Source organism: Oenanthe melanoleuca, chromosome 4 (assembly GCF_029582105.1).
Source record: "Oenanthe melanoleuca isolate GR-GAL-2019-014 chromosome 4, OMel1.0, whole genome shotgun sequence".
Classification (NCBI taxonomy): domain Eukaryota; kingdom Metazoa; phylum Chordata; class Aves; order Passeriformes; family Muscicapidae; genus Oenanthe; species Oenanthe melanoleuca.
Window position 1 is genome coordinate 68,748,254 of NC_079337.1, and position 21,479 is coordinate 68,769,732.

Sequence of the window (21,479 nt, forward strand, 5' to 3'; positions counted from 1 at the left end):
AGCCACACTTGCAAAAGAAATTTATAAGAGTTGAGCAAAGCTCAGGCAGCCTTTTAATTGCATGTCAAACGCTGGGCTGGGAGAATTAAAGCAGATCCCTGCAGGCTGTGCCAAGTGCTTCCAGATATTCCCTGTCTGGAGTGGATCCATGGCTAACAAGGGGTTAAACAGGCCATTGAGGCAATGCCACCAAGCCTGAAGGAAAGCAGAGAACGCTCCTGCCAGCTTTGTTCCAAATAAAAGCTTATTAAAAACAGCCCCAGCCCGACCAGGAGACGTTCACAAAGCAGCTGAACTTGGAAATAAATGGAATTAATCCCCAGCAAATGCCTTTGATCCACAGGACGTGGAATTCCCTTTCCCTGCAGATCTGGCTCCACGTCCCACTTGTGGCACCCACCAGCAAAAGGGAAAAAAGGAAAACACTGCAAGTCACAAAGAGATCTCCAGTGTTCCCAGTGGATTCCTGGTCACAAAGACATCTCCAGTGTTCCCAGTGGATTCCTGGTCACAAAGACATCTCCAGTTTTCCCAGTGCCAGTAAATTTTTGGTCACAAAGAGATCTCCAATTTTTCCAGTGGATTCCTGGTCACAAAGAGATTTCCAGTTCTCCCAGTGGATTCCTGGTCACAAAGATTTCCAGTTCTTCCAGTTCCAGTGGATTTCTGGTCTCAAAGAGATCTCTAGTTCCTTTGTGCCAGTGGATCTCTGGTCACAAAGACATTTCCAGTTTTCCCAGAGACAGTAAATTTTTGGTCACAAAGAGATCTCCAATTTTTTATCCAGTGGATTTCTGGTCACAAAGAAATCTCTCCAGGTTCTCCAGTGGATTTCTGGTCACAAAGATATTTCCAGTTTTTCCAGTTCCAGTGGATTCCTGGTCACAAAGAGATTTCCAGTTCTCCCAGTGGATTCCTGATCACAAAGGTTTCCAGTGTTCCCAGTGCCAGGGGATCTCTGGTCACAAAGAAATCTCCAGTTTTTCCAGTGCCAGTGGATTTCTGGTCACAAAGAAATCTCCAGTTTTTCCAGTGCCAGTGGATTTCTGGTCACAAGGAGATCTCCAGTTTTCCCAGAGCCAGTGCCATGATTTAGCAGTTTCATTTCTGAGGCCATAAAAGGGATTGAGAGGGATGCCCATTTATTAATGAACTTCCTATGGAGTATAAATTTCCAAGGCACAGAATTCCTGTTAAATCAACAGTGAAACCTTCCCAGAACACCAGGAAATGGGGAATAAAAAGCTCTTTTATGACAATCAGCACATTTGCACTGCACTTCTGGGATGTGGGAGGGAGCAGAACCTGCTGGGGTCTGCACAGAGCCCTCAGCACCTCCCCAGATGTGTCCTGCACTTCCAAAAATTCCCAGTGCCTCTGGCTGCTTTTCCCATCCATGCACATTTAACCTGAGCTCTCATCTCACCCCAAAAACCCTTCCCAGTTCTCAGGTCATTCCCATCTCCTCTTGTTCTTTTTCCTGCAGTTCCCTTCCCATCCCATCCCTGGTACCACTCAGGGTCCCCAAAATGTGAGCAGGGGCTGGCAGAGGGTGACAGACCCCACAAAATGTCACCTCATCCCAATAACCTCAAACTCCTGGCCTGACATCTCACCCCAAAAAAATCCTTCCCAGTTCTCAAGTCATTCCCATCTCCTCCTGTTCTTTTACCTGTAATTCCCATCCCATTATCCCATCCCTGGTACCACTCATGGTCCCTGCAGAGGGTGACAGACCCCACAAAATGTCACCTCTGGGATTTCTCACACCTCATCCCCATAACCTCAAACTCCTGGCCTCACATCTCACCCCAAAAACCCTTCCCAGTTCTAAAATCATTCCCATCTCCTCCTGTTATTTTACCTAGAATTCCCATCCCATCCCAGGAACCACTCGTGGTCCCAAAGCACGAGCAGGGGGTGACAGACCCCACAAACTGTCACCTCCTCCTGCCTCTGGGATTTCTCACACCTCATCCCTGTAACCTCGAGCTCCTGACCTCACATCTCATTCCAAAATAAATCCCTCTCAGTTTTCAGATCATTCCCATCTCCTCTTGCTCTTTTTCCTGCAGTTCCCATCCCATTATCCCATCCCTGGTACCACTCATGGTGCCCAAAGCACAAGCAGGGGGTGGCAGAGGGTGACAGACCCCACAGAATGTCACCTCCTCCTGCCTCTGGGATTTCTCACACCTCATCCCCAGAGCCCAGGGAGTGAAGGAAACCCAAATTTCACAGGTTGGACTCTGAGAATTTTCAGGTCCTGGACGGTGACAGGAGTGGAGGCTCCACTCGGGGCAGAGACTTGGGGAGGTCAAAAACCTTCCAGATCAAACACAGTGGCAAGAGATGGATCCCCTGCCCAGAGAGGGCTGCTCAACTCTCTTAAAATAACTCATTTTGGGGCCAAGGCCTAATGAAACAATAGCAGGGGCTTCCAGAGCCAGCTGAGGTTTTCACCCAGCACAGAACACAGAAATCTCCTCCTGGTTTTTCCCTCGAGGAGGTGGAACAGAGGATGCTGAGGGCAGAATTCCTGCTGCTCAGGGGGAAGGGGATGGGTGTGAACAGCTCCTAAATCCTGACAGCAGCTAAACCAAGGCACTGCAGTGACACTGACCCATCATTTCTCCATCCCAAAATCCTGCCAGCCCAGGTCCCTTCCCATCTCTGCAGCCCCAAGGATGCATTTCCTCTCCTAAGACTTTAATATCCCAAGCAGACGAGCAGCAGGAGCCAAGATTAAGAAGGTCTCCTTCCTAAACTCGACTGGAAAATCAAATTCCTGCTCCCCAAACCTGCCCAGGAGCAGAAACCCCCAACCCATTATCCCCACCCCGCCGTGGAAATCCTCCCAGCCAGCACAGAGACCTTTCCAAGCCTGGAAAACTCCCAGTTTTTAATAACCAGCCTTCTTTTGACTCGTTAAGGCAAACAGGAGCTGGAAGCAGCAGGAAGCTCAGCACAGGATAAACCCCAGCCCTGGCACAGGGACAAACCCCAGCCAGGGCTCTGTGACCTCTGGAATGGTGACACCCAGCACTGGGACATTCCCTGTCCAGGATCCAGCTGAGCCCAAACCATCCCAGCATTACCCAGAGCCCAGAAAAGTCAGGGATGAGGAGGAGGATAATTGGGAACACGACCCAAAGTGTGTTTTTGGAACGCTGCTCCAGGCCATCCAAAGGCCACCAGGCAGTGTCTGGAGCTGGGACGTGTCCCTGTGTCCCCTGCAGAGCTGGGAGAGCTCCCGTGGCTCTGGAGGAGAGGGAAATGTGGTTGTGTTTAAGCAGAGCCCAGGCAGGGCCAGGATTTCCCAACAATGCTGGAATCACCTCGTGCCACGTCCCAGGGATCCCAGCCCTGCCAGGGAGCTGCTCCAAGGGCTGGCACAGCTGGGCTGGGATGGGATCCCTGGGCAGGGGGAGGTGTTCCTGCTGGGAATGGGGATGGGGATGGGATCCCTGGGCAGGGGGAGATGTTCCTGATGGAACTGGGAATGGGGATGGGATCCCTGGGCAGGGGAGATGTTCCTGCTGGGGATGGGGATGGGGATGGGATCCCCGGGCAGGGGAGATGTTCCTGCTGGGAATGGGGATGGGATCCCTGGGCAGGGGAGATGTTCCTGCTGGGAATGGGGATGGGAATGGGGATGGGATCCCTGGGCAGGGGGAGATGTTCCTGCTGGGAATGGGGATGGGATCCCTGGGCAGGGGAGATGTTCCTGCTGGGAATGGGGATGGGGATGGGATCCCTGGGCAGGGGAGATGTTCCTGCTGGGAATGGGGATGGGGATGGGATCAGAGCAGCTCCCGGGCAAAGGGTTTGTCTGGGAAAGCTTCACACCCCGAGGGCTCTGCTGCCCTTCCCAGCCCTCATCCCATCCCCTTCCCATCCCTCATCCCATCCCTCATCCCCATCCCCTTCCCATCCCTCATCCCATCCCCCTTCCCAAATCTCATCCCCATCCCCTTCCCAATTCCCATTGGATCAGCCTGTCCCAATTCATTCTAGATCAACCTGTCCCAGTTCCTATGGGACCAACCTGCCCCAAATTCCCGTTGGATCAAACTGTCCCAATTCCCACAGAATCAACCTGTCCCAATTCCTACAGGATCAACCTGTCCCAATTCCTGCTGGATACACCTGTCCCAATTCCTACAGGATCAACTGTCCCAACTCCCCCTGGGCCAACCTGTCCCAATTCCTACAGGATCAACTGTCCCAACTCCCCCTGGGCCAACCTGTCCAAATTCCCATTGGATCAACCTGTCCCAACTCCTGCTGGATCAACCTGCCCAAATTAATCATGGACCAACCTGTCCCAATTAATTCTGGCTCAACCTGTCCCAAATTCATCCTGGATCAACCTGTCCCAAATTCATCTGGGATCATCCTGTCCCAATTCCTATGGGATCATCCTATCCCAATTCATCCTGCATCAACCTGTCCCAAATTCATCCTGCATCACCCTGTCCCAAATTCATCCTGGATCATCCTGCCCCAAATTCATCCTGAATCATCCTGCCCCAAATTCATCCTGCATCATCCTGTCCCAATTCCTATGGGATCATCCTGTCCCAATTCATCCTGGATCAACCTGTCCCAAATTCATCCTAGATCATCCTGTCCCAATTCATCCTGGATCAACCTGTCCCAATTCATCCTGGCTCAACCTGTCCCAAATTCATCCTGGCTCAACCTGTCCCAAATTCATCTGGGATCAACCTGTCCCAAATTCATCCTGGCTCAACCTGTCCCAATTCATTCTACATCATCCTGTCCCAAATTCATCCTGGCTCAACCTGTCCCAATTCCTATGGAACCAGCCTGTCCCAATTCATCCTGGATCAACCTGTCCCAAATTCATCCTGGCTCATCCTGTCCCAAATTCATCCTGGCTCAACCTGTCCCAAATTCATCCTGGCTCATCCTGTCCCAATTCATCCTGCATCACCCTGTCCCAAATTCATTCTACATCACCCTGCCCCACCTCCTCCAGGATCCTCCTGTCCCACCCCAGCCCATCTCTGCTGATCCCAGTGATTCCCACGAGCAGCCCCAGCCCCTCCTGCCCCTCTGGAGAGGCAGCTCTGCCATTTCTGGCCGTGCCCTGGGTCCATGGCTCCTTTTGGCTGCCTTGGTTCAGGCCCCTGACTCTCAGCAGCTCCATCCCCAGGGCCTCCTGCACATTCCAGCCTGCAGTGGGATAACAAAGGCCAGCCCGGATATCAGCACGTGTTAATGGGATGTAATTCGGGCCTGGAGCTCAGAGCCCTGTAAAAAAAACCTCACCAAAACCCAAACACACCCAGGCAGGTTCACAGGGCCAAAGTCCAAGTGGAGTTCAAGTGTGTGCAGCTCCTTTCATCCCCTCCAGGCCCTGGAATTAACAAGGAGATTTGGAAGGCGGCGAGTTCCCCCGGAATTTGGGTAATAAAGCTCAGATTGGGATCGAGCCCAGCAGGGAAGGAGGGCAGGGACGGGATGGGGAGCCCTGAGGAGTCTCTGTGAGGGAGCCCATCCCAGGAGGAGCTGGCCAGATCCTCCTGATCATCACAAAATGAAAGGTTCAGCCCTTGTCAGCGACAAAAACCCCATTTCCTCTCCCCTTGGAGCCAGGCCTGCCCCGCTCCCCCTGCTGGAATCAAACAATTCCAGAGGAATTTATATGATCCTAATTTAAACCCAATGCGGGGAGCTGCCAACCCCTGACTCGCTGGGATTCCTGCCAGACCCACAGCCCGGCCAGGGAAAGCACCCAGCCCTCCCAGACTGGGCATACTGGGAATACTGGGAGGGACACCCTGCCCAGAGTGACTCCAAACTCCAATTCCAGGATCGCCCCAAATCGGCTTTTCCAGGGAAAGTGGCACATGGAGCTCCCAAAAACACTCCTGAAATCATCAATCCCAGAAAACAGCAGAAAGTTGGGATTGGGAGGAGCTGGGAGATGCCAAATTTGCTGAATTATCCAGAGGAAAATTAAAGACAAGGGGATCAGGAGAGCTGGAATTTGGGACAAGGCCTGGAGGGACAGGACACACGGAATGGCTCCCACTGGGAAAGGGGAGATTGGGCTGGGATCTTGGGAAGGAATTCCTGCCTGGGCTGCAATTCCCAGATTTGCTGCCCCTGGATCCCTGGCAGGTTGGATCCCCCTGGGACAGGGGGAGTGTCCCTGCCATGGATGGGGTGGCTCTGGGTGGGATTTGGGGTCCCTCCATCCCAAACCATTCCATGATTCCATGAAAACCATGCAGGAGCTGCTCCCAGCTCTGTTCCCTACAGGATGAAGAACTTCCCCCTGTTATTTCCAGGGAATTTTAGTGATCCCTCATTCCAGGCTGCTCCCATCCCTGAAATTTGGAATTGGAGCAGCCAATCCCCAGCACCTCCAACTGGGAATACTGGGAGGAGGAGGAGGAGGAAGGGCTGGAATTGGTGAGGAAAACATCAGGAGAAGCCACAGGATTCCCTCAGAGTGGGAGATGGAGAAGGAACAGAGCAGGAGGGATGGGAAGGAAGGGAAGAGCAGTGCTGTGGATTGGGAAAGGATGGAAACAAAGGTGCAGAAATTTCTCCAACCAGAAGAGCAATAAAAGGTGCTGAAATGATGGAAATTTCTGCTAATTTTCCACCTAAAATCCACAGATGTGGCTGCACATCCACCAGCACAGAGCCAGGAGATTGGAATCCTCTCCCAGAGTCCTGAAGGTGGAACTGGAAACTACCAGAAACACCATCACACCTGTCAGGTCCCTAAAACTGAGAAACATCCTTCAGGGGATAAAAAAGATTAAATAATACATCAAGTGTTCCCTGCATTCAATAGACACAGAAAGAAATTAAATTCCTGTTCCTCCTCAGCCACAGGGAGCAAGGAAGGATCTTCCCAAAGCTCTGCCTGCACAAGGAGCTAAAGGGGAATTTTGATTGGGAATTCTGCTCCAGGAATTGCTGCCTCAGGTAAATCCAGCACCTGGAGCCCTCCCAGACATCAGCCCCGTGCACATCTGGATGCACATCTGGATTGGGAGAGGTTTCTGCACCTTCAGGAAGTTTAATCTGAAAAAAAAATTTTGCTGAACTCTCCCCACAGCTCCATTCCATGGGGGAAGGTTGGGTTTGCTTTCCCAAAAAAAAAACAAGCAGGAAGGAGCTGGGAAGGTGAAAAGGCACTGAAATACAGGGAATTAAATGAATTAATAAATTCCTCAAGTTTGGCTGTTTCAGAGAAAGGTTGGGGTTTGTAAGACAGAAAATTGAATTTGTCTCTGCCCAAAAACACAACAGGAGAATCCCAGCAGCTCCTGCAGAATTCCAGGAGCTTCCTTCCCATCAAGGAGAATTCCCAGGCAGCCAGGAAGGATCTCACTGAATTCCTGCAAACTCTGAATCCCAGCAAAGCTGCAAAACCCTCCTGAAGAGCAACTTCAGAGCCTCTGCTCCCCAGCTGGGAAGAGATAAATCCAAATATTCAGGGGGAAATGGTGGGAAAGGCAATTCCTGAGTTAAGGCACACCCAGGGATGTTCAGTTCACCAGCTCATCCTTCACAGGCACAACCATGAAAAGGGAAGGGAGGCACAAACCAGGTTTGGGCAGGGTTTAAAATTGGTTTAGGACACAGAAAAAAAAAAAAAAAAATCATGGAATTGCATAGCACAAAGTCTTGGGATTTTTATCCCAAAACTGAGGAATCAACCCAATGTCTCCAGGTGTCTCAGCAGCACCAATTCCCTGTGCAGGGAAGTGGGAAAAAAATATGAGTGGAAAATGGAGTTATGGGGAGTTACACCCTAACTGCACCCCCAGAATGCCCAAAAACCAAGGACAAAACAACCACAGAATGGATCCTCCCTTCTCAAGGGTCCTAAAATTCAGGATAAAACTCCAGCAGCAAGCAGAGGAAGGAACAACCATTCCTCAAGAACAGGATCCCAAACTCAATCAGTGTTTTGGCTTGGAAAAGCAGAATTCCATGGAATGAACAGAAACCTCCAATTCCTCCCAAAACTCCCAGGAACAGCCAGAATCCCAAACTCAATCACTGCCTTGGTTTGGAAAAGCAGAATTCCATGGAATGAACAAACATCCAACTCCTCCCAAAACTCCCAGGAACAATCAGAACCCCAAACTCCACCACTGTGTTAGCTCAGAAAAGAAGAATTCCATGGAATGAAGGAACATCCAACTCTTCCCAAAACTCAGGAACAACAAGGGAAGGAACAACCACTCCTCACCCAGTAAGAGAATCCCAAACTCCATCACTGTGTTAGCTCAGAGAAGCAGAATTCCATGGAATGAATGATCCTCCCAAAACTTCCAGGAACAACCAGAACCCCAAACTCCACCATGGTTTCAGCTTAGAAAAGCACAATTCCATGGAATGAACAATCCAACTCCTCTGAGAACTCTCAGGAACAACCATTCCTTCCAAACTCCACCACTATGTTAGCTCAGAATATCAGAATTCCATGGAATGAAGGAACCCCCAACTCCTCCCAAAACTCCCAGGAATAACCAGGGAAGGAACAACCATTCCTAACCCAGTGACAGAATTCCAAACTCAAACAATGCCTTGGTTTGGAAAAGCAGGATTCCATGGAATGAACAAACATCCAACTCCTCCCAAAATTCCCAGGAACAACAATTCCTCACCCAGTAACAGAACCCCAAACTCCATCACCGTTTTGGCTCGGAAAAGCAGAATTCCAAGGAATGAACGATCCAACTCCTCCCAAAACTCCCAGGAACAACCAGAACCCCAAACTCCATCACGGTTTCAGCTCAGAAAAGCAGACTTCCATGGAATGAAGGAACATCCAACTCTTCCCAATATTTCCAGGAACAACCAGGGAAGGAACAACCATTCTTCACCCAGTAACAGAATCCCAAACTCCATCACTGTGTTAGCTCAGAGAAGCAGAATTTCATGGAATGAATGATCCTCCCAAAACTCCCAGGAACAACCATTCCTTCCAAACTCCATCACGGTTTTAGCTCAGAAAAGCAGACTTCCATGGAATGAAGGAACATCCAACTCTTCCCAATATTTCCAGGAACAACCAGGGAAGGAACAACCATTCTTCACCCAGTAACAGAATCCCAAACTCCATCACTGTGTTAGCTCAGAAAAGCAGAATTCCATGGAACGAAGGAACATCCAACTCCTCCCAAATCTCCCAGGAACAACCAGAACCCCAAACTCCATCACGGTTTCAGCCCAGCAAAGCAGAATTCCAAGGAATGAACGATCCAACTCCTCCCAAAACTCCCAGGAACAACCAGGGAAGGAACAACCATTCCTTCCAAACTCCATCACTGCTTTAGCTTGGAAAAGCAGAATTCCATAGAATGAAGGAACTTCCAACTCTTCCAAATCTCCCAGGAACAACCAGAACCCCAAACTCCACCACGGTTTCAGCCCAGCAAAGCAGAATTCCAAGGAATTAACAATCCAACTCCCCCCATATCTCCCAGGAACAACCAGAACCCCAAACTCCATCACGGTTTCAGCTCAGCAAAGCAGAATTCCATGGAATGAATGATCCAACTCCTCTGAAAACTCCCAGGAACAACCAGGGAAGGAACAACCATTCCTTCCAAACTCCATCACTGTGTTAGCTCAGAAAAGCAGAATTCCGTGGAATGAATGATCATCTAACTCCTCTCAAAACTCCCAGGAACAACCAGGGAAGGAACAACCATTCCTCAGTAACAGAACCCCAAACTCCATCACGGTTTCAGCCCAGCAAAGCAGAATTCCATAGAGTTAACAATCCAACTCCTCCCAAATCTCCCAGGAACAACTAGAACCCCAAACTCCATCATGGTTTTAGCTCAGAAAAGCAGAATTCCATAGAATGAAGGAACATCCAACTCTTCCCAAAACTCCCAGGAACAACCAGGGAAGGAACAACCATTCCTCAGTAACAGAACCCCAATCTCCACCACGGTTTCAGCCCAGCAGAGCAGAATTCCAGGGCACAGCCCAGCCTCCCCACCAAGCCCTGCCCACCTGTCTGACGGCGGTCTCGCCGATCCGCTCCGAGTGCTTGCGGATGCTCTCCAGGAAGTCCTTGAGGTCGGACATGGAGAGCTCCTGGATCTCGCGCCGCAGCCGCGGGATGTTGTCCACCATGGCCTGGCAGAAGCGGTAGTGGCTCACCTGGGGCAGGAATGTCTGCTCCAGGTGCTCCAGGGTCTTCAGGGCTGGGTAGTGCCTGAAGGAGAGGGGAAAAAAAAACAAAAATCACAAGAATTTGGGGTTGGAATAGAAAAATGTTATGAGTGTGTTTCTATTTCTGTGTATTTGTGGTTCTGGAATAGAGATGTTAGCAATCTTTGACATAGACGCTGAAAATAGTCATGTGAAGGTTTGAGCCTCTCCCTTTATTTAGATGATACCAAATGCCACAAATCCCAAAGAACCAACAGACATTCTGTCCCAAGCCTGGCAGGCAAGGTCTGGAGATAAGGGTTAAGATAAGAAAACCATAAAACATGGTAATTTAGTGGTTCCTATAGGCTGCATGCTAATATTAGGAAATTAGTATATTGTGTTAGATTGGTTATTGGAAATTAGAATATTCATCATAGAAGAATAATTATTGTATTGTAAATGGGAAATCTCTCTCTTATCTCTTACCTCTCTAATCTCTTGCTCTCTCTCACCCCCTTGCTCTTATCTCCACTCTCTCTCACACCCACACCTTTATAATAAACTACAAACCCAAAGAACAGAAAATAATGAGCTCCTGGGTCTGTCCAACAACACAACCCCCACAGGAAAAAACCTTCAAATCGTGGGGTCACACCCAGCCCGCTGCAGTCTGTAACTCAAATCAATCTGAATTTTTCAGAGAGAAATTAAGACTGCAGGGATTGAATTAATTTGGTGTGGTAATATTGAACAAATTTAGGTCACAGTGACATGTCTGAGCAAACCCAGGCCTTGCTCTGTATTGTGTGCACCAGCCAAAGGACATTTAGCTGCTTTTCTCCATGTTTTACTGCCTAGTTGGGGTCAGTGAGTGAGAGATCTCTGAATTCTTCAGAGAGAAATCAGAGTGCAGGGATTGAATTAAAGCCTTGGGATGGATGGAAGTGCATTGAGCCACTCACACATAAAGCAGAGGTTTAAGTCAGTAAGTTTTAGGGTGAGCTCTGATGCTTTTAGTGAGTGAAAATTCCAGATTCCACAGCAGCAGTGTGAATTCTAATGAAGGTTAAAAAACACACTGATGTTTTCAGAGGAGGCTCCAGGCCCTGCAGACAGGATTTAGACATGACAGAGCTGCAGTGAGAATATTGCTGACATTTTTCAGGTTGTGTGTGCAGTTCTGTACATACTCCAGCTTGAAAGAAACTGGAATTCTAACAGGTCAGGGAGTGCTGAGTTTGTGTCTGAGCTTGTTGGGAAAATCCCATACAAGAGCATGGACTGGGGAGAGTTGGTGCTTTTACCATTCCAGGATCTGATCCCTTTTTCCTCCCCTAAATCCCATCAAAAATTCCACTCCCCACCCAAAGGATTTTTATTTAAATCTGGATGCAAATCCCAGATCCAACAGATCCATTTTCCACCACAGCCATTGATTCCATGACCTTCTCCACCTTGGAACAACTTCCTTCTCCATTCTAAAAGGGATGGATCAATTTCATCCTAAAATCAAATTTTTAATAAAAATGCAGGAATCCCATGGATAAAGAATTCCTCGTTATTTTTGGTCATACCAAATCAAATTTGATCCTTCTTTGCTGCAGAAAACCAAATTTCAGACACCAAATGGGAAACTGAGCTGGGAAATTCATTTTTCTCAAATGCCCTCCCATTTTTTCCCCCTTTGGAAAGGGGGAATCCACAGGATTTGCCATTTTTTTGGAATATGGGACCACCTAAGATTCAAGATCATCCTCCTGTTCTGAGCAGAGCCCTGGTCAAAAGGAAAAATTAATTTAAAAGGAACCACCCAGGAAGAATTGAGACTATTTAATAAAATAATAAAAAAAGTATGCAATAAATATTTAAATATTTTATATATATTATTTATTTATTTAATATTTTGTTCTATTCTTACATATTTAAAAATAACTAATTATTTCTTTATATGTTAATAAATGTTTCTATGTTAAAAAGAACCACCCAGGAAGAATTAGGAGGGTTTAATAACATAATAAAATAATATATAATAACTATTTATGTATTTTATTTCTATTATTTATTTAATATTATTAAATTGTTGCATTATTATTTTTTGTTATATTATTATAGATTTAAAGTCAAATAATTATTTCTTTACATATTAATAATTACTATAAATAATATATCATAAATATTTATATATTTTATATACACCATATTATCTACTTAATGTTTTGTTGTATTATTATGTATTTAAAATTTAAATTTTTTTATTTTTATATTAATAATAATTATAAACAATATAATATTTATATATTTATTTATATATAACCTATCTTTTACTTAATATTTTGTTGTATTATTATATATCTAAAATTTAAAATTATTTCTTTATATATCAATAATTACTATAAATAACAATATTTATTATACAATAAAATAAACAGATTTATGATCAATAAGTCTCATGTCAGCCACTTTGAGGGGGAATTAAGGGAATTTTAGCTGACACTTCCATGGATAATCCTGGGCAATTCCAGCTGGAATTTTGGGGAATAAACAATCTTTGGTCATAAAAAACAAATGAACATCACTGAAAAACCCTGAAATTTGTATTCCCACTGAAAAGCAGCCAAAACCCAGGAAATTTCAGCTGGAAATTCTGGTTTGGAACTGCTGAGATTCCCCTTCAATTACCCAGCACCAAACAATTCCTTGGAGCTTCCCCAAAAACCCCAAATTTACCTCTTGGATTTCATCTGCTCCCGCAGCTTGCTGTACATCTCCAGCACTGGGAAAAGACAAAAAGCAGCTCTGAGACAGGAGCACCAGCTGGGAGCCCAAAAGGAACCAAAAAAATTCGGGAATTTGGGATTCCTCACCAGGCAGGCACAGCGTGAGCTTGTCCACCGTGGCCGAGATGTTCCTCTGCTGCAGCCGGCACTGCCGCAGCTCCTCCATGGCCAGCAGCAGCTGGAAAAACGGGAAAAATGGGGAAAAAATGGGGGGAATAATGGGGGAAATGGGGAAAAAATGGGGAAAAATGGGGGAAAAATGGGGGAAAAATGGGGGGAAAATGGGGGAGAAATGGGGAAAAAATGGGGGAAAAAATGGGGGAAAGATGGGAAAAAAATGGGGAAAAAATGGGGAACAAATGGGGAAAAATGGGGGAAAAATGGGGGGAAAATGGGGAAAAATGGGGGGAAAAATGGGGGAAAAAAAATGGGGGAAAAATGGGGAAAAATGGGGAACAAATGGGGGAAAAATGGGGGAAAAATGGGGGAAAAATGGGGGAAAAATGGGGGAAAAATGGGGAACAAATGGGGAAAAAATGGGGAAAAAATGGGGAAAAAATGGGGAAAAAATGGAGGAGAAATGAGGAGAAATGAGTGAGAAATGAGGGAAAAATGGGGAAAAAATGGGAAACAAATGGGGAGACAAATGGGGAAAAAATGGGGAAAAAAATGAGGGGAAAATGGGAAACAAATGGGAAAAAAATGGGAAAAAAATGGGAAACAAATGGGAAATCAAATGGGTAAACAAATGGGAAACAAATGGGGAAAAAATGGGAAACAAATGGGGGAAAATGAGGAAAAAATGGGGAAAAAATGGGAAAAAAATGGGGGAAAATGGGAAAAGGACAAATGGGAAAAAAATGAGAAAAAAATGGGAAAAAAAATGGGGAAAAAAAAAGGGAAAAAAATGGGAAAAAAGTCCTTTAGGATCAGCAGCACCCCCAGTGCCCACCTGGCTGGGGCTGCAGAAATGTGAATTCTGTCCCAGCTGGGTGGGGCAGTGCCCCTGATCTCCTGGCACACATTATCTGCTCATGGGCCATCTTTAAACCAGCTGGGCAATCATCTTTATCTTCCCACAGCCCATCCTCCCTCCAGGAGATATCTCCTGTTCATGGCCACTGAGTCCCAGGGCATGACTGATAAAATTCCATCATCCCATGGGAGATGCTCCAGCCAGGGGAGGAGCCAAGCCTTTCCTACCCAGAGAAAAACTGAGATTTGGGACACCAAGGAACCTTCTTGGGATCGTTCAGTGCTCAGGCTCCCAGACAAAATCCTAGGGATGTGGAAAAGGGGAAATCAAGGATACAGGGACAGGCTCGCAAGGGAATGCTCACATCCCAAAACTAGAAGAGATTATTCAGGGTTGAGATTCCAGAAGAAATCCTGGGGATGTGGAAGAGGAAAGAACAAGGATCCAAGGAGGGAATTCTCACATCCCAAAGTTAACAGGGATTTCTGAAAGCTCAGGCTCCAGGAGAAAATCCAGGAGAAAATAAGGACACAAGGAGGGAATTCTCACATCCCAAATGTAACAGGGATTTCTCAGGGCTGAGGCTCCAAGAGAAATCCTGGGATGTGGACAAAGGAAAACAAGGATACAGGGACAGGCTGGACAGGGAATTCTCACATCCCAAAACTAGAAGATTATTCAGGGTTCAGATTCCAGAAGAAAACCTGGGGATGTGGAAGAGGAAAGTTCAAAGGTACAAGGAGGGAATTCTCACATCCCAAAGTTAACAGGGATTTCTGAAAGCTCAGGCTCCAGGAGAAAATCCTGGGATATGGAAAAAGGAAATCAAGGATGCAGGGACAGGGAATTCTCACATCCCAAAATCCAGGGATTTCTCAGGGCTGAGGCTCCAGGAGGAATTCTGGGATGTGGGAAATGGCAAAGCAGGGATCCACGGCCAGGGAATTGTCCCTCCCCATCCAGCACTCACCTCCTTCCCTTCGTTCTGCAGCTTCCGGTTGGTGTCGGTCACTTGGTTCTGGGGGAATATTGGGAAAAGCACAAATAAAAAAAAATTAAAAAAAATTAAAATAAAATAAAATAAAATAAAATAAAATAAAATAAAATAAAATAAAATAAAATAAAATAAAATAAAATAAAATAAAATAAAATAAAATAAAGTAAAATAAAGTAAAATAAAGTAAAATAAAGTAAAATAAAGTAAAATAAAATAAAATAAAGTAAAGTAAAATAAAATCAAATCATAATAAATAAATAAATTTATATTTATATTTATATTTATGTTTATAAAAATAAAAATAAAAATAAAAATAAAAATAAAAATAAAAATAAAAATAAATAGATAAATATAAATTTATATTTATATTTATATAAATATAAATAATTATATTTATATTTATAAAAATAAAAATAAATAAATTTAAATTTATATTTATATTTATAAAAATATAAATATAAAAATAAATAAATAAATAAATAAATAAATAAATAAATAAAGCACAAAAATAAATCAGGACAGTGCTCTTCCCACCAAAACAAATTGGCCATAAACACCATCCCTCCCACGGCTCCCATCCATGGAAAAGCTGTTTATGGCTGATTTAACAGCCACTGCCACTGGGGGACAAACCAGGGATTTTCCTCTTTGCCACTGGAGAAAAGGGGAAGGAATTACCAGGAATTCATGCAGAGGCAGGGAAGCCTCAAAATGCTGGAGTTTTCATGGATCCAGTTTGGAAAAATGCAGTTCTCACCTCAGTGAGGGAGGAATTAATTCCCTTCCCCATCACCAAATAAATTCCATTTAGGTTTTAACTCTTTCATATCCCAGCAGGGAAGAATTCTTTACCAGGAGCTTTCCCTAGAAATAATTATTTATATTTATAGAAATCCTTATAAAACTTCCTTTGGGATCTTCATCTCTCTCTGCCTGGTTTAAGATTATTTTTATATGTCTGGGATTAAAAAAAACCAAAAACTTTTTTTTTTTTTTTTTTTTTTTTTTTTTTTTCTGGATTATCCCACCAAGTTGGGGCTCGGAGCTGAAAAATTTCCCTCAGGCAAATCTGGAGTGGGAAGAGCCCAGAAGGACCCACAGGAGAACAAAAGGGATTGGAAAGGGATGGAAAATCAGGATTATTCACCCAATGGATGGGAAGAGGAGTTTGGGAATTCTCCTGAGTTCAGCCAGGGAAGGGTTGGAAACCCTGGAGCAGCTGGAAAACCCAACACAACCAACACTCCCAGCTCCAGATCTCCAACAATTCAGCCAATTCCAAGGGATTCCAACAGCACAGCTCAGGGTTCTGAGATTCCCAGGCCACAAAAACCATTTTTTTTCCCCCAAAAAATCTCCTTCTGCAGCTCCTAGAGCTGGAAATGTTCATTTTCTGCAACGTCCCTGTGAAAGGTTTGGGGTCTGACCCAGGCTCTCCCCACTCTGGGAGCTGCTGCTGATTCCTGCCCCACTTTGGGAACAAAAATTTGTTCCCTGTTTTCCAGAGTTCTGCTCCTTCTGGAAGCAAAACCTTGGAGAACACCAGGAGCTGGGACAGAGCCCCCAAAGGACTTCCAGGAGTGGGAGATCCCACAAATCCACCCAGGAGCTTTGCTCTCCTTGGAATAATTATGGAAAAGAGGAATTTTTAATGAATTTCATCCCAGGGAAGGAGCAGCACGTGAGGATCTCCCATTGTCCAGCAGGATGGAGATGGAGGAGCAGGAGGAGCTCCAAGGGGGATTGGGAAGGTAAAATCCATCCTGGAGCAGAAATCCAGCAGGGAGCAGCTGAGGGAGCTGGGAAAGGATGGAGAATTCCTGAGGGAAATGGGAAGGGAATGGAGAATTCCTGAGGGAAATGGGAAGGGAATGGAGAATTCCTGAGGGAGATGGGAAGGGAATGGAGAATCCCTGAGGGAAATGGGAAGGGAATGGAGAATTCCTGAGGGAAATGGGAAGGGAATGGAGAATTCCTGAGGAGCTGGGAAGGCTCAGCTGGAGCAAAGGAGGCTCAGGGACCTTGTGGCTCTGCACAACTCCCTGCCAGGAGGGGACACCGGGGGGATTTGGGATCTGGGGACAGGAACAGGGACAGGAGGAGAGGGAATGAGGATGGAAATTGGGGAATTTCCCCATGGAAGGAGCTGCCCAGTGGAGCCTCCACCCCTGGAAAGGTTCAAACCCCGTGGTTGTGGTTCCCAAACCATGTGAGGATGTGGCTCAGTGGGAACACAGCTGGACTTAAAAACCTTCAACAACTTTTCCAACCTTCACAGCTCCATGACCCCACAATCCCCATAATTTTTGAGCTCAGCAGGTCAGACTGAAGGGGAACTTGGGATTTATCCACATTAAACAGATTCAGGATCCATTTATTTTCCCTATTGGAAAAGATCCTGGGCAATCACAATTTCCACTCTGGTTCCAGCTCCCACCATCCAACCTCAGAGCTCCCTGCAATTTCCCAACTTTAGGGTGGAAAAAAGGAGTTTTCCATCCCACCCCTGCCCTGTGCAGCCCTGCTGGCTGCCTGCCCTCCCCAAAACCTGCTCATTTCCTCCATGGTGTATGCAGCTTTTACAAGCAGCAGCCCAGCATCTCTCCCAAAGATTATTTGATTTGCTCAGATCCCCAAAAATCCCACCAGGAAGAAAAGGAATCCGTGTTGGGTAATTTAAAACCACTCCTAAATAAGGCAGGGGCTGGAGGAGTTTGATGCTAAAATCAGCCAGAATCCCAGCTCTGGGTTTGGGATTGTTCCTGCAGGAAAACAGGGAGGATTATTCACCCAGACCCCCTCAGCTAAGCCAGGCTTTGCAGAGCTGGCGTTTGCTAAGCCAGAGGGGCTCAGGTGGCAGGGGAGGGATGAGGGAGCACTGCAGGGATTTTGGGGATGGCTGAGCTGTTCCTGCATCCCCACCCCCAAAACAGGGGCTCAGAGTCCTGGGGAGGGAACAAACAAACAAAGCAAACCAGGCTGCAAGCCACAAAAAAGACTCTTCTGCATTTATCATCTGGTTTTGCTGTTTAATATTGTTCAATTTTGTGCTAAAAAAGGACTTGGCCTGTTGAATAAACAGGGTTTTTTTCCCACTTGTCTCAAAAAAAATACTTCCCTGAATCAGTTAAAAAAAAAAAAAACTACTTAAATTTATTTCCTAAAAAAAACCCCATTCAAAGGTCTCCACCCCTCAGAGGTTTCAAGCCATGGATGTGGAACCTGGGGACATGGAGCAGGGCTGGGGATGGTTGGACTGAACCTGAACAATTCTGGGATTCTGTGAAATTAAGTAAAAATCTCTGATTTGTGATTGTGACAGGTCCAAAAAACTGCAGAATTAAAAAGGAATTTGCAGCCACATGAGCTGAGATTCCTGGGAAGGAAAAGGGAAAAGGGAAAAGGGAAAAGGGAAAAGGGAAAGGGAAAGGGAAAGGGAAAGGGAAAAGGGAAAGGGAAAAGGCGGAAAGGGAAAGGGAAAGGGAAAGGGAAAGGGAAAGGGAAAGGGAAAGGGAAAGGGAAAGGGAAAGGGAAGGAAGCCCCCCCGGGATAACACTGGATGAGGTGGGATAAAAATCCATCAGGAATGAATGAGAGACTCATGGAATGGGTTGGGAGGGACCTTAAATCCCATCCCATTCCCACCCCATCCATGGCAGGGACACTCCCACTGTCCCAGGGGGAACCAGCCTGGCCTTGGGCACTGCCAGGGATCCAGGGGCAGCCACAGCAAATCTGGGAATTGCAGCCCAGGCAGGAATTCCTTCCCAAGATCCCATCGTTCTGTCCATGGCATGAATGCAGCAGCAGCTTTTTGCAGGGAATCACAGAATCCCAAAATCATCAGGCTTGGAAAAGATCATCCAGCCCAACCATCCCCAGCACTGTCCCTGTCCCCAGTGTCACATCCCCAGGGAATCCCCCAGGGATGGGGATTCCAAATCTCCCAGGGCATCCCAATCCCTGACCCCCCTTTCCATGGAGAAATTCCCCAATTCCCACCCTGGGGCCGTTCCCTCTCCTCCTGTCCCTGTCCCTGTTCCAGATCCCAAATCCCCCCGGTGTCCCCTCCTGGCAGGGAGTTGTGCAGAGCCACAAGGTCCCTGAGCCTCCTTTGCTCCAGCTGAGCCTTCCCAGCTCCTCAGGAATTCTCCAGCCCTTCCCATTTCCCTCAGGAATTCTCCAGCCCCTTCCCATTTCCCTCAGGAATTCTCCATTCCCTTCCCATTTCCTCAGGAATTCTCCAGTCCCTTCCCATTTCCCTCAGGAATTCTCCAGCCCCTTCCCATTCCCTCAGGAATTCTCCATTCCCTTCCCATTTCCCTCAGGAATTCTCCATTCCCTTCCCATTTCCTCAGGAATTCTCCATTCCCTTCCCATTTCCCTCAGGAATTCTCCATTCCCTTCCCATTTCCCTCAGGAATTCTCCATTCCCTTCCCATTTCCCTCAGGAATTCTCCATTCCCTTCCCATTTCCCTCAGGAATTCTCCATTCCCTTCCCATTTCCCTCAGGAATTCTCCATTCCCTTCCCATTTCCCTCAGGAATTCTCCATTCCCTTCCCATTTCCCTCAGGAATTCTCCATTCCCTTCCCATCTCCCTCAGGAATTCTCCATTCCCTTCCCATTTCCCTCAGGAATTCTCCATTCCTTTCCCATTTCCCTCAGGGATTCTCCATTCCCTTCCCATTTCCCTCAGGGATTTCCAGCCCCTCCAGGGCTCCCAGAGCTGTCCCAGCAGGACCAGCACAGGGACAAGGACACTGCCCAGTGGCCTCTTGCTCATCCAGCTCAAGGAGATCAAAATTCCCAACCCAAAACACGACAGAAATTGAGGTTGTGCTCGGGGTTTGGTTCATTCATTGAGTGTCACAGGAGCCCCACGAGGTGACAAACACACCTGAGTGACACGGGGACATCTGTGCAGGGCAGGAGCACAGGGAGGGGCTCGCTGATCAAAGCCCAGCCTAAGTGGGAAAAGCCCGAGATCAAATGAGGGATGAATGGCTGGAACCAAACCCGCACTCAGCACTCGATCCACAGATGATCCCCCGGGGGGGAAAAAAAAAAAACAAAACTCACAAAAAGTTTTCAGAAAAGACATTCTGGGGGTGTTTTTGTGTTTTTATGGATCGTGGAAATCAAGGGAGATCTCCTGAGGGGACAGGGAGGGACTTCAGAGTGAGCCACCAACAAAGGGGCTGCTGGCAGAACAAACAATGTGCAATTCTTGGCTGCAAACAATGGCTTGAAAAAAATTTAAAAAAATAAAAAAAATGACTTATTTCATAGTAATTCCAATGGGTTCATCCTGCTGGATGAATTCTCCTCAGGAAAATGTTCCTGAGAGGAAAATCCATTTGGGGTGTGTGGAGGAAGGATCCTGCTGGGAAATGCCACAGGTAGCCGTGAATTCAGAAATTAAATTTATTAAAAGCAGAACTCAGCATCCTGACTTTCATTTTTTATTTATTCCCAGAAAATTTGGTTTTTTTCTGACAGATTTTATGACTGAGAACTTCTGAACTCCAAAAAGGTTTTTCCCAATTTTTAGGAAAAAAGCCAAAAAATCTCCCTGTGCTGTTCCTGGGACAACCCAAAACTCTTTGGGACTCTTCTGGGAGGGAATTTTTGGGATTTTTTGGGATTTCCAACCCAGGTTCCTGCAGGAAGGGACCAGAGAGGTGCAGCATCCTCTCCCTGCTTGGATTTGTGCAGGAAAATCAGGAAGAAAAACTCTGGAATATTTGGAATTTTGGTATTTTACCTGGAATTTTCGTATTTTATCTGCAATATTTATATTTTATCTGGAATTTTCCTATTTTACCCTGAATATTTATATTTTATCTGGAATTTTTATATTTTATCCTGAATATTTATATTTAATCTGGAATTTTCATATTCTATCCTGAATATTTATATTTTATCTGGAATTTTCGTATTTTATCCGGATTTTTTGTATTTTATCTGGATTTTTTTTTTATTTCAAGGCACAGGAACCAACTTCCAACCTCCTGGTCCCTTTTCCTGAAGCATCTCCAGGTTCCTTCCCTCCCCTCCTCCACTTTCTCATCCCACAAATTTTTCCACACATTTCTCAATATTTTTCCAAGGTCTGGGTAAATCCCACCTTCCCCTCACCTTTCTTTGAAAGGCCACAAGATTTATTTTAGCTCAAGAAATTGGGATAAGATCCATGAGGAAAAGCACTTTTTCCTAATGAAAACAGGCTTTAGGTTTTGTTAAAAGTGGTTCAGTTTCGCCAAGTAATTGTTAAATTTTGGATGACCATTGCTCCAGAAAGAATAATTTTTTTTTTTTTTAAATAGTAAGAGAAAAAAAAAAAAGGAAAATAGAAAAAAAAAAATAGAAAACAATGGAAAACAATAGAAAAAAATAGAAAAAAATAGAAAAAATAGAGAAGAAGAGGAGGAGAAAAGGAGAAGAGAAGAGAAGAGAAGAGAAGAGAAGAGAAGAGAAGAGAAGAGAAGAGAAGAGAAGAGAAGAGAAGAGAAGAGAAGAGAAGAGAAGAGAAGAGAAGAGAAGAGAAGAGAAGAGA

The 21,479-nt window shown here is 45.9% G+C and overlaps 1 protein-coding gene across 1 annotated transcript in view; it reads right to left on the reverse strand.

The window, feature by feature from the left end:
- EXOC6B (exocyst complex component 6B) overlaps positions 1-21,479 on the reverse strand; it is a 271,894-nt gene that overhangs the window by 210,752 nt on the left and 39,663 nt on the right. The window contains exons 3-6 of the mRNA XM_056489697.1: positions 14,894-14,941; positions 13,035-13,125; positions 12,898-12,943; positions 10,027-10,231 (exon numbers count right to left, since the gene is read on the reverse strand). Of these exons, the coding sequence (XP_056345672.1) occupies positions 10,027-10,231; positions 12,898-12,943; positions 13,035-13,125; positions 14,894-14,941 (390 nt within the window). The remainder of the gene's footprint in view (positions 1-10,026; positions 10,232-12,897; positions 12,944-13,034; positions 13,126-14,893; positions 14,942-21,479) is intronic.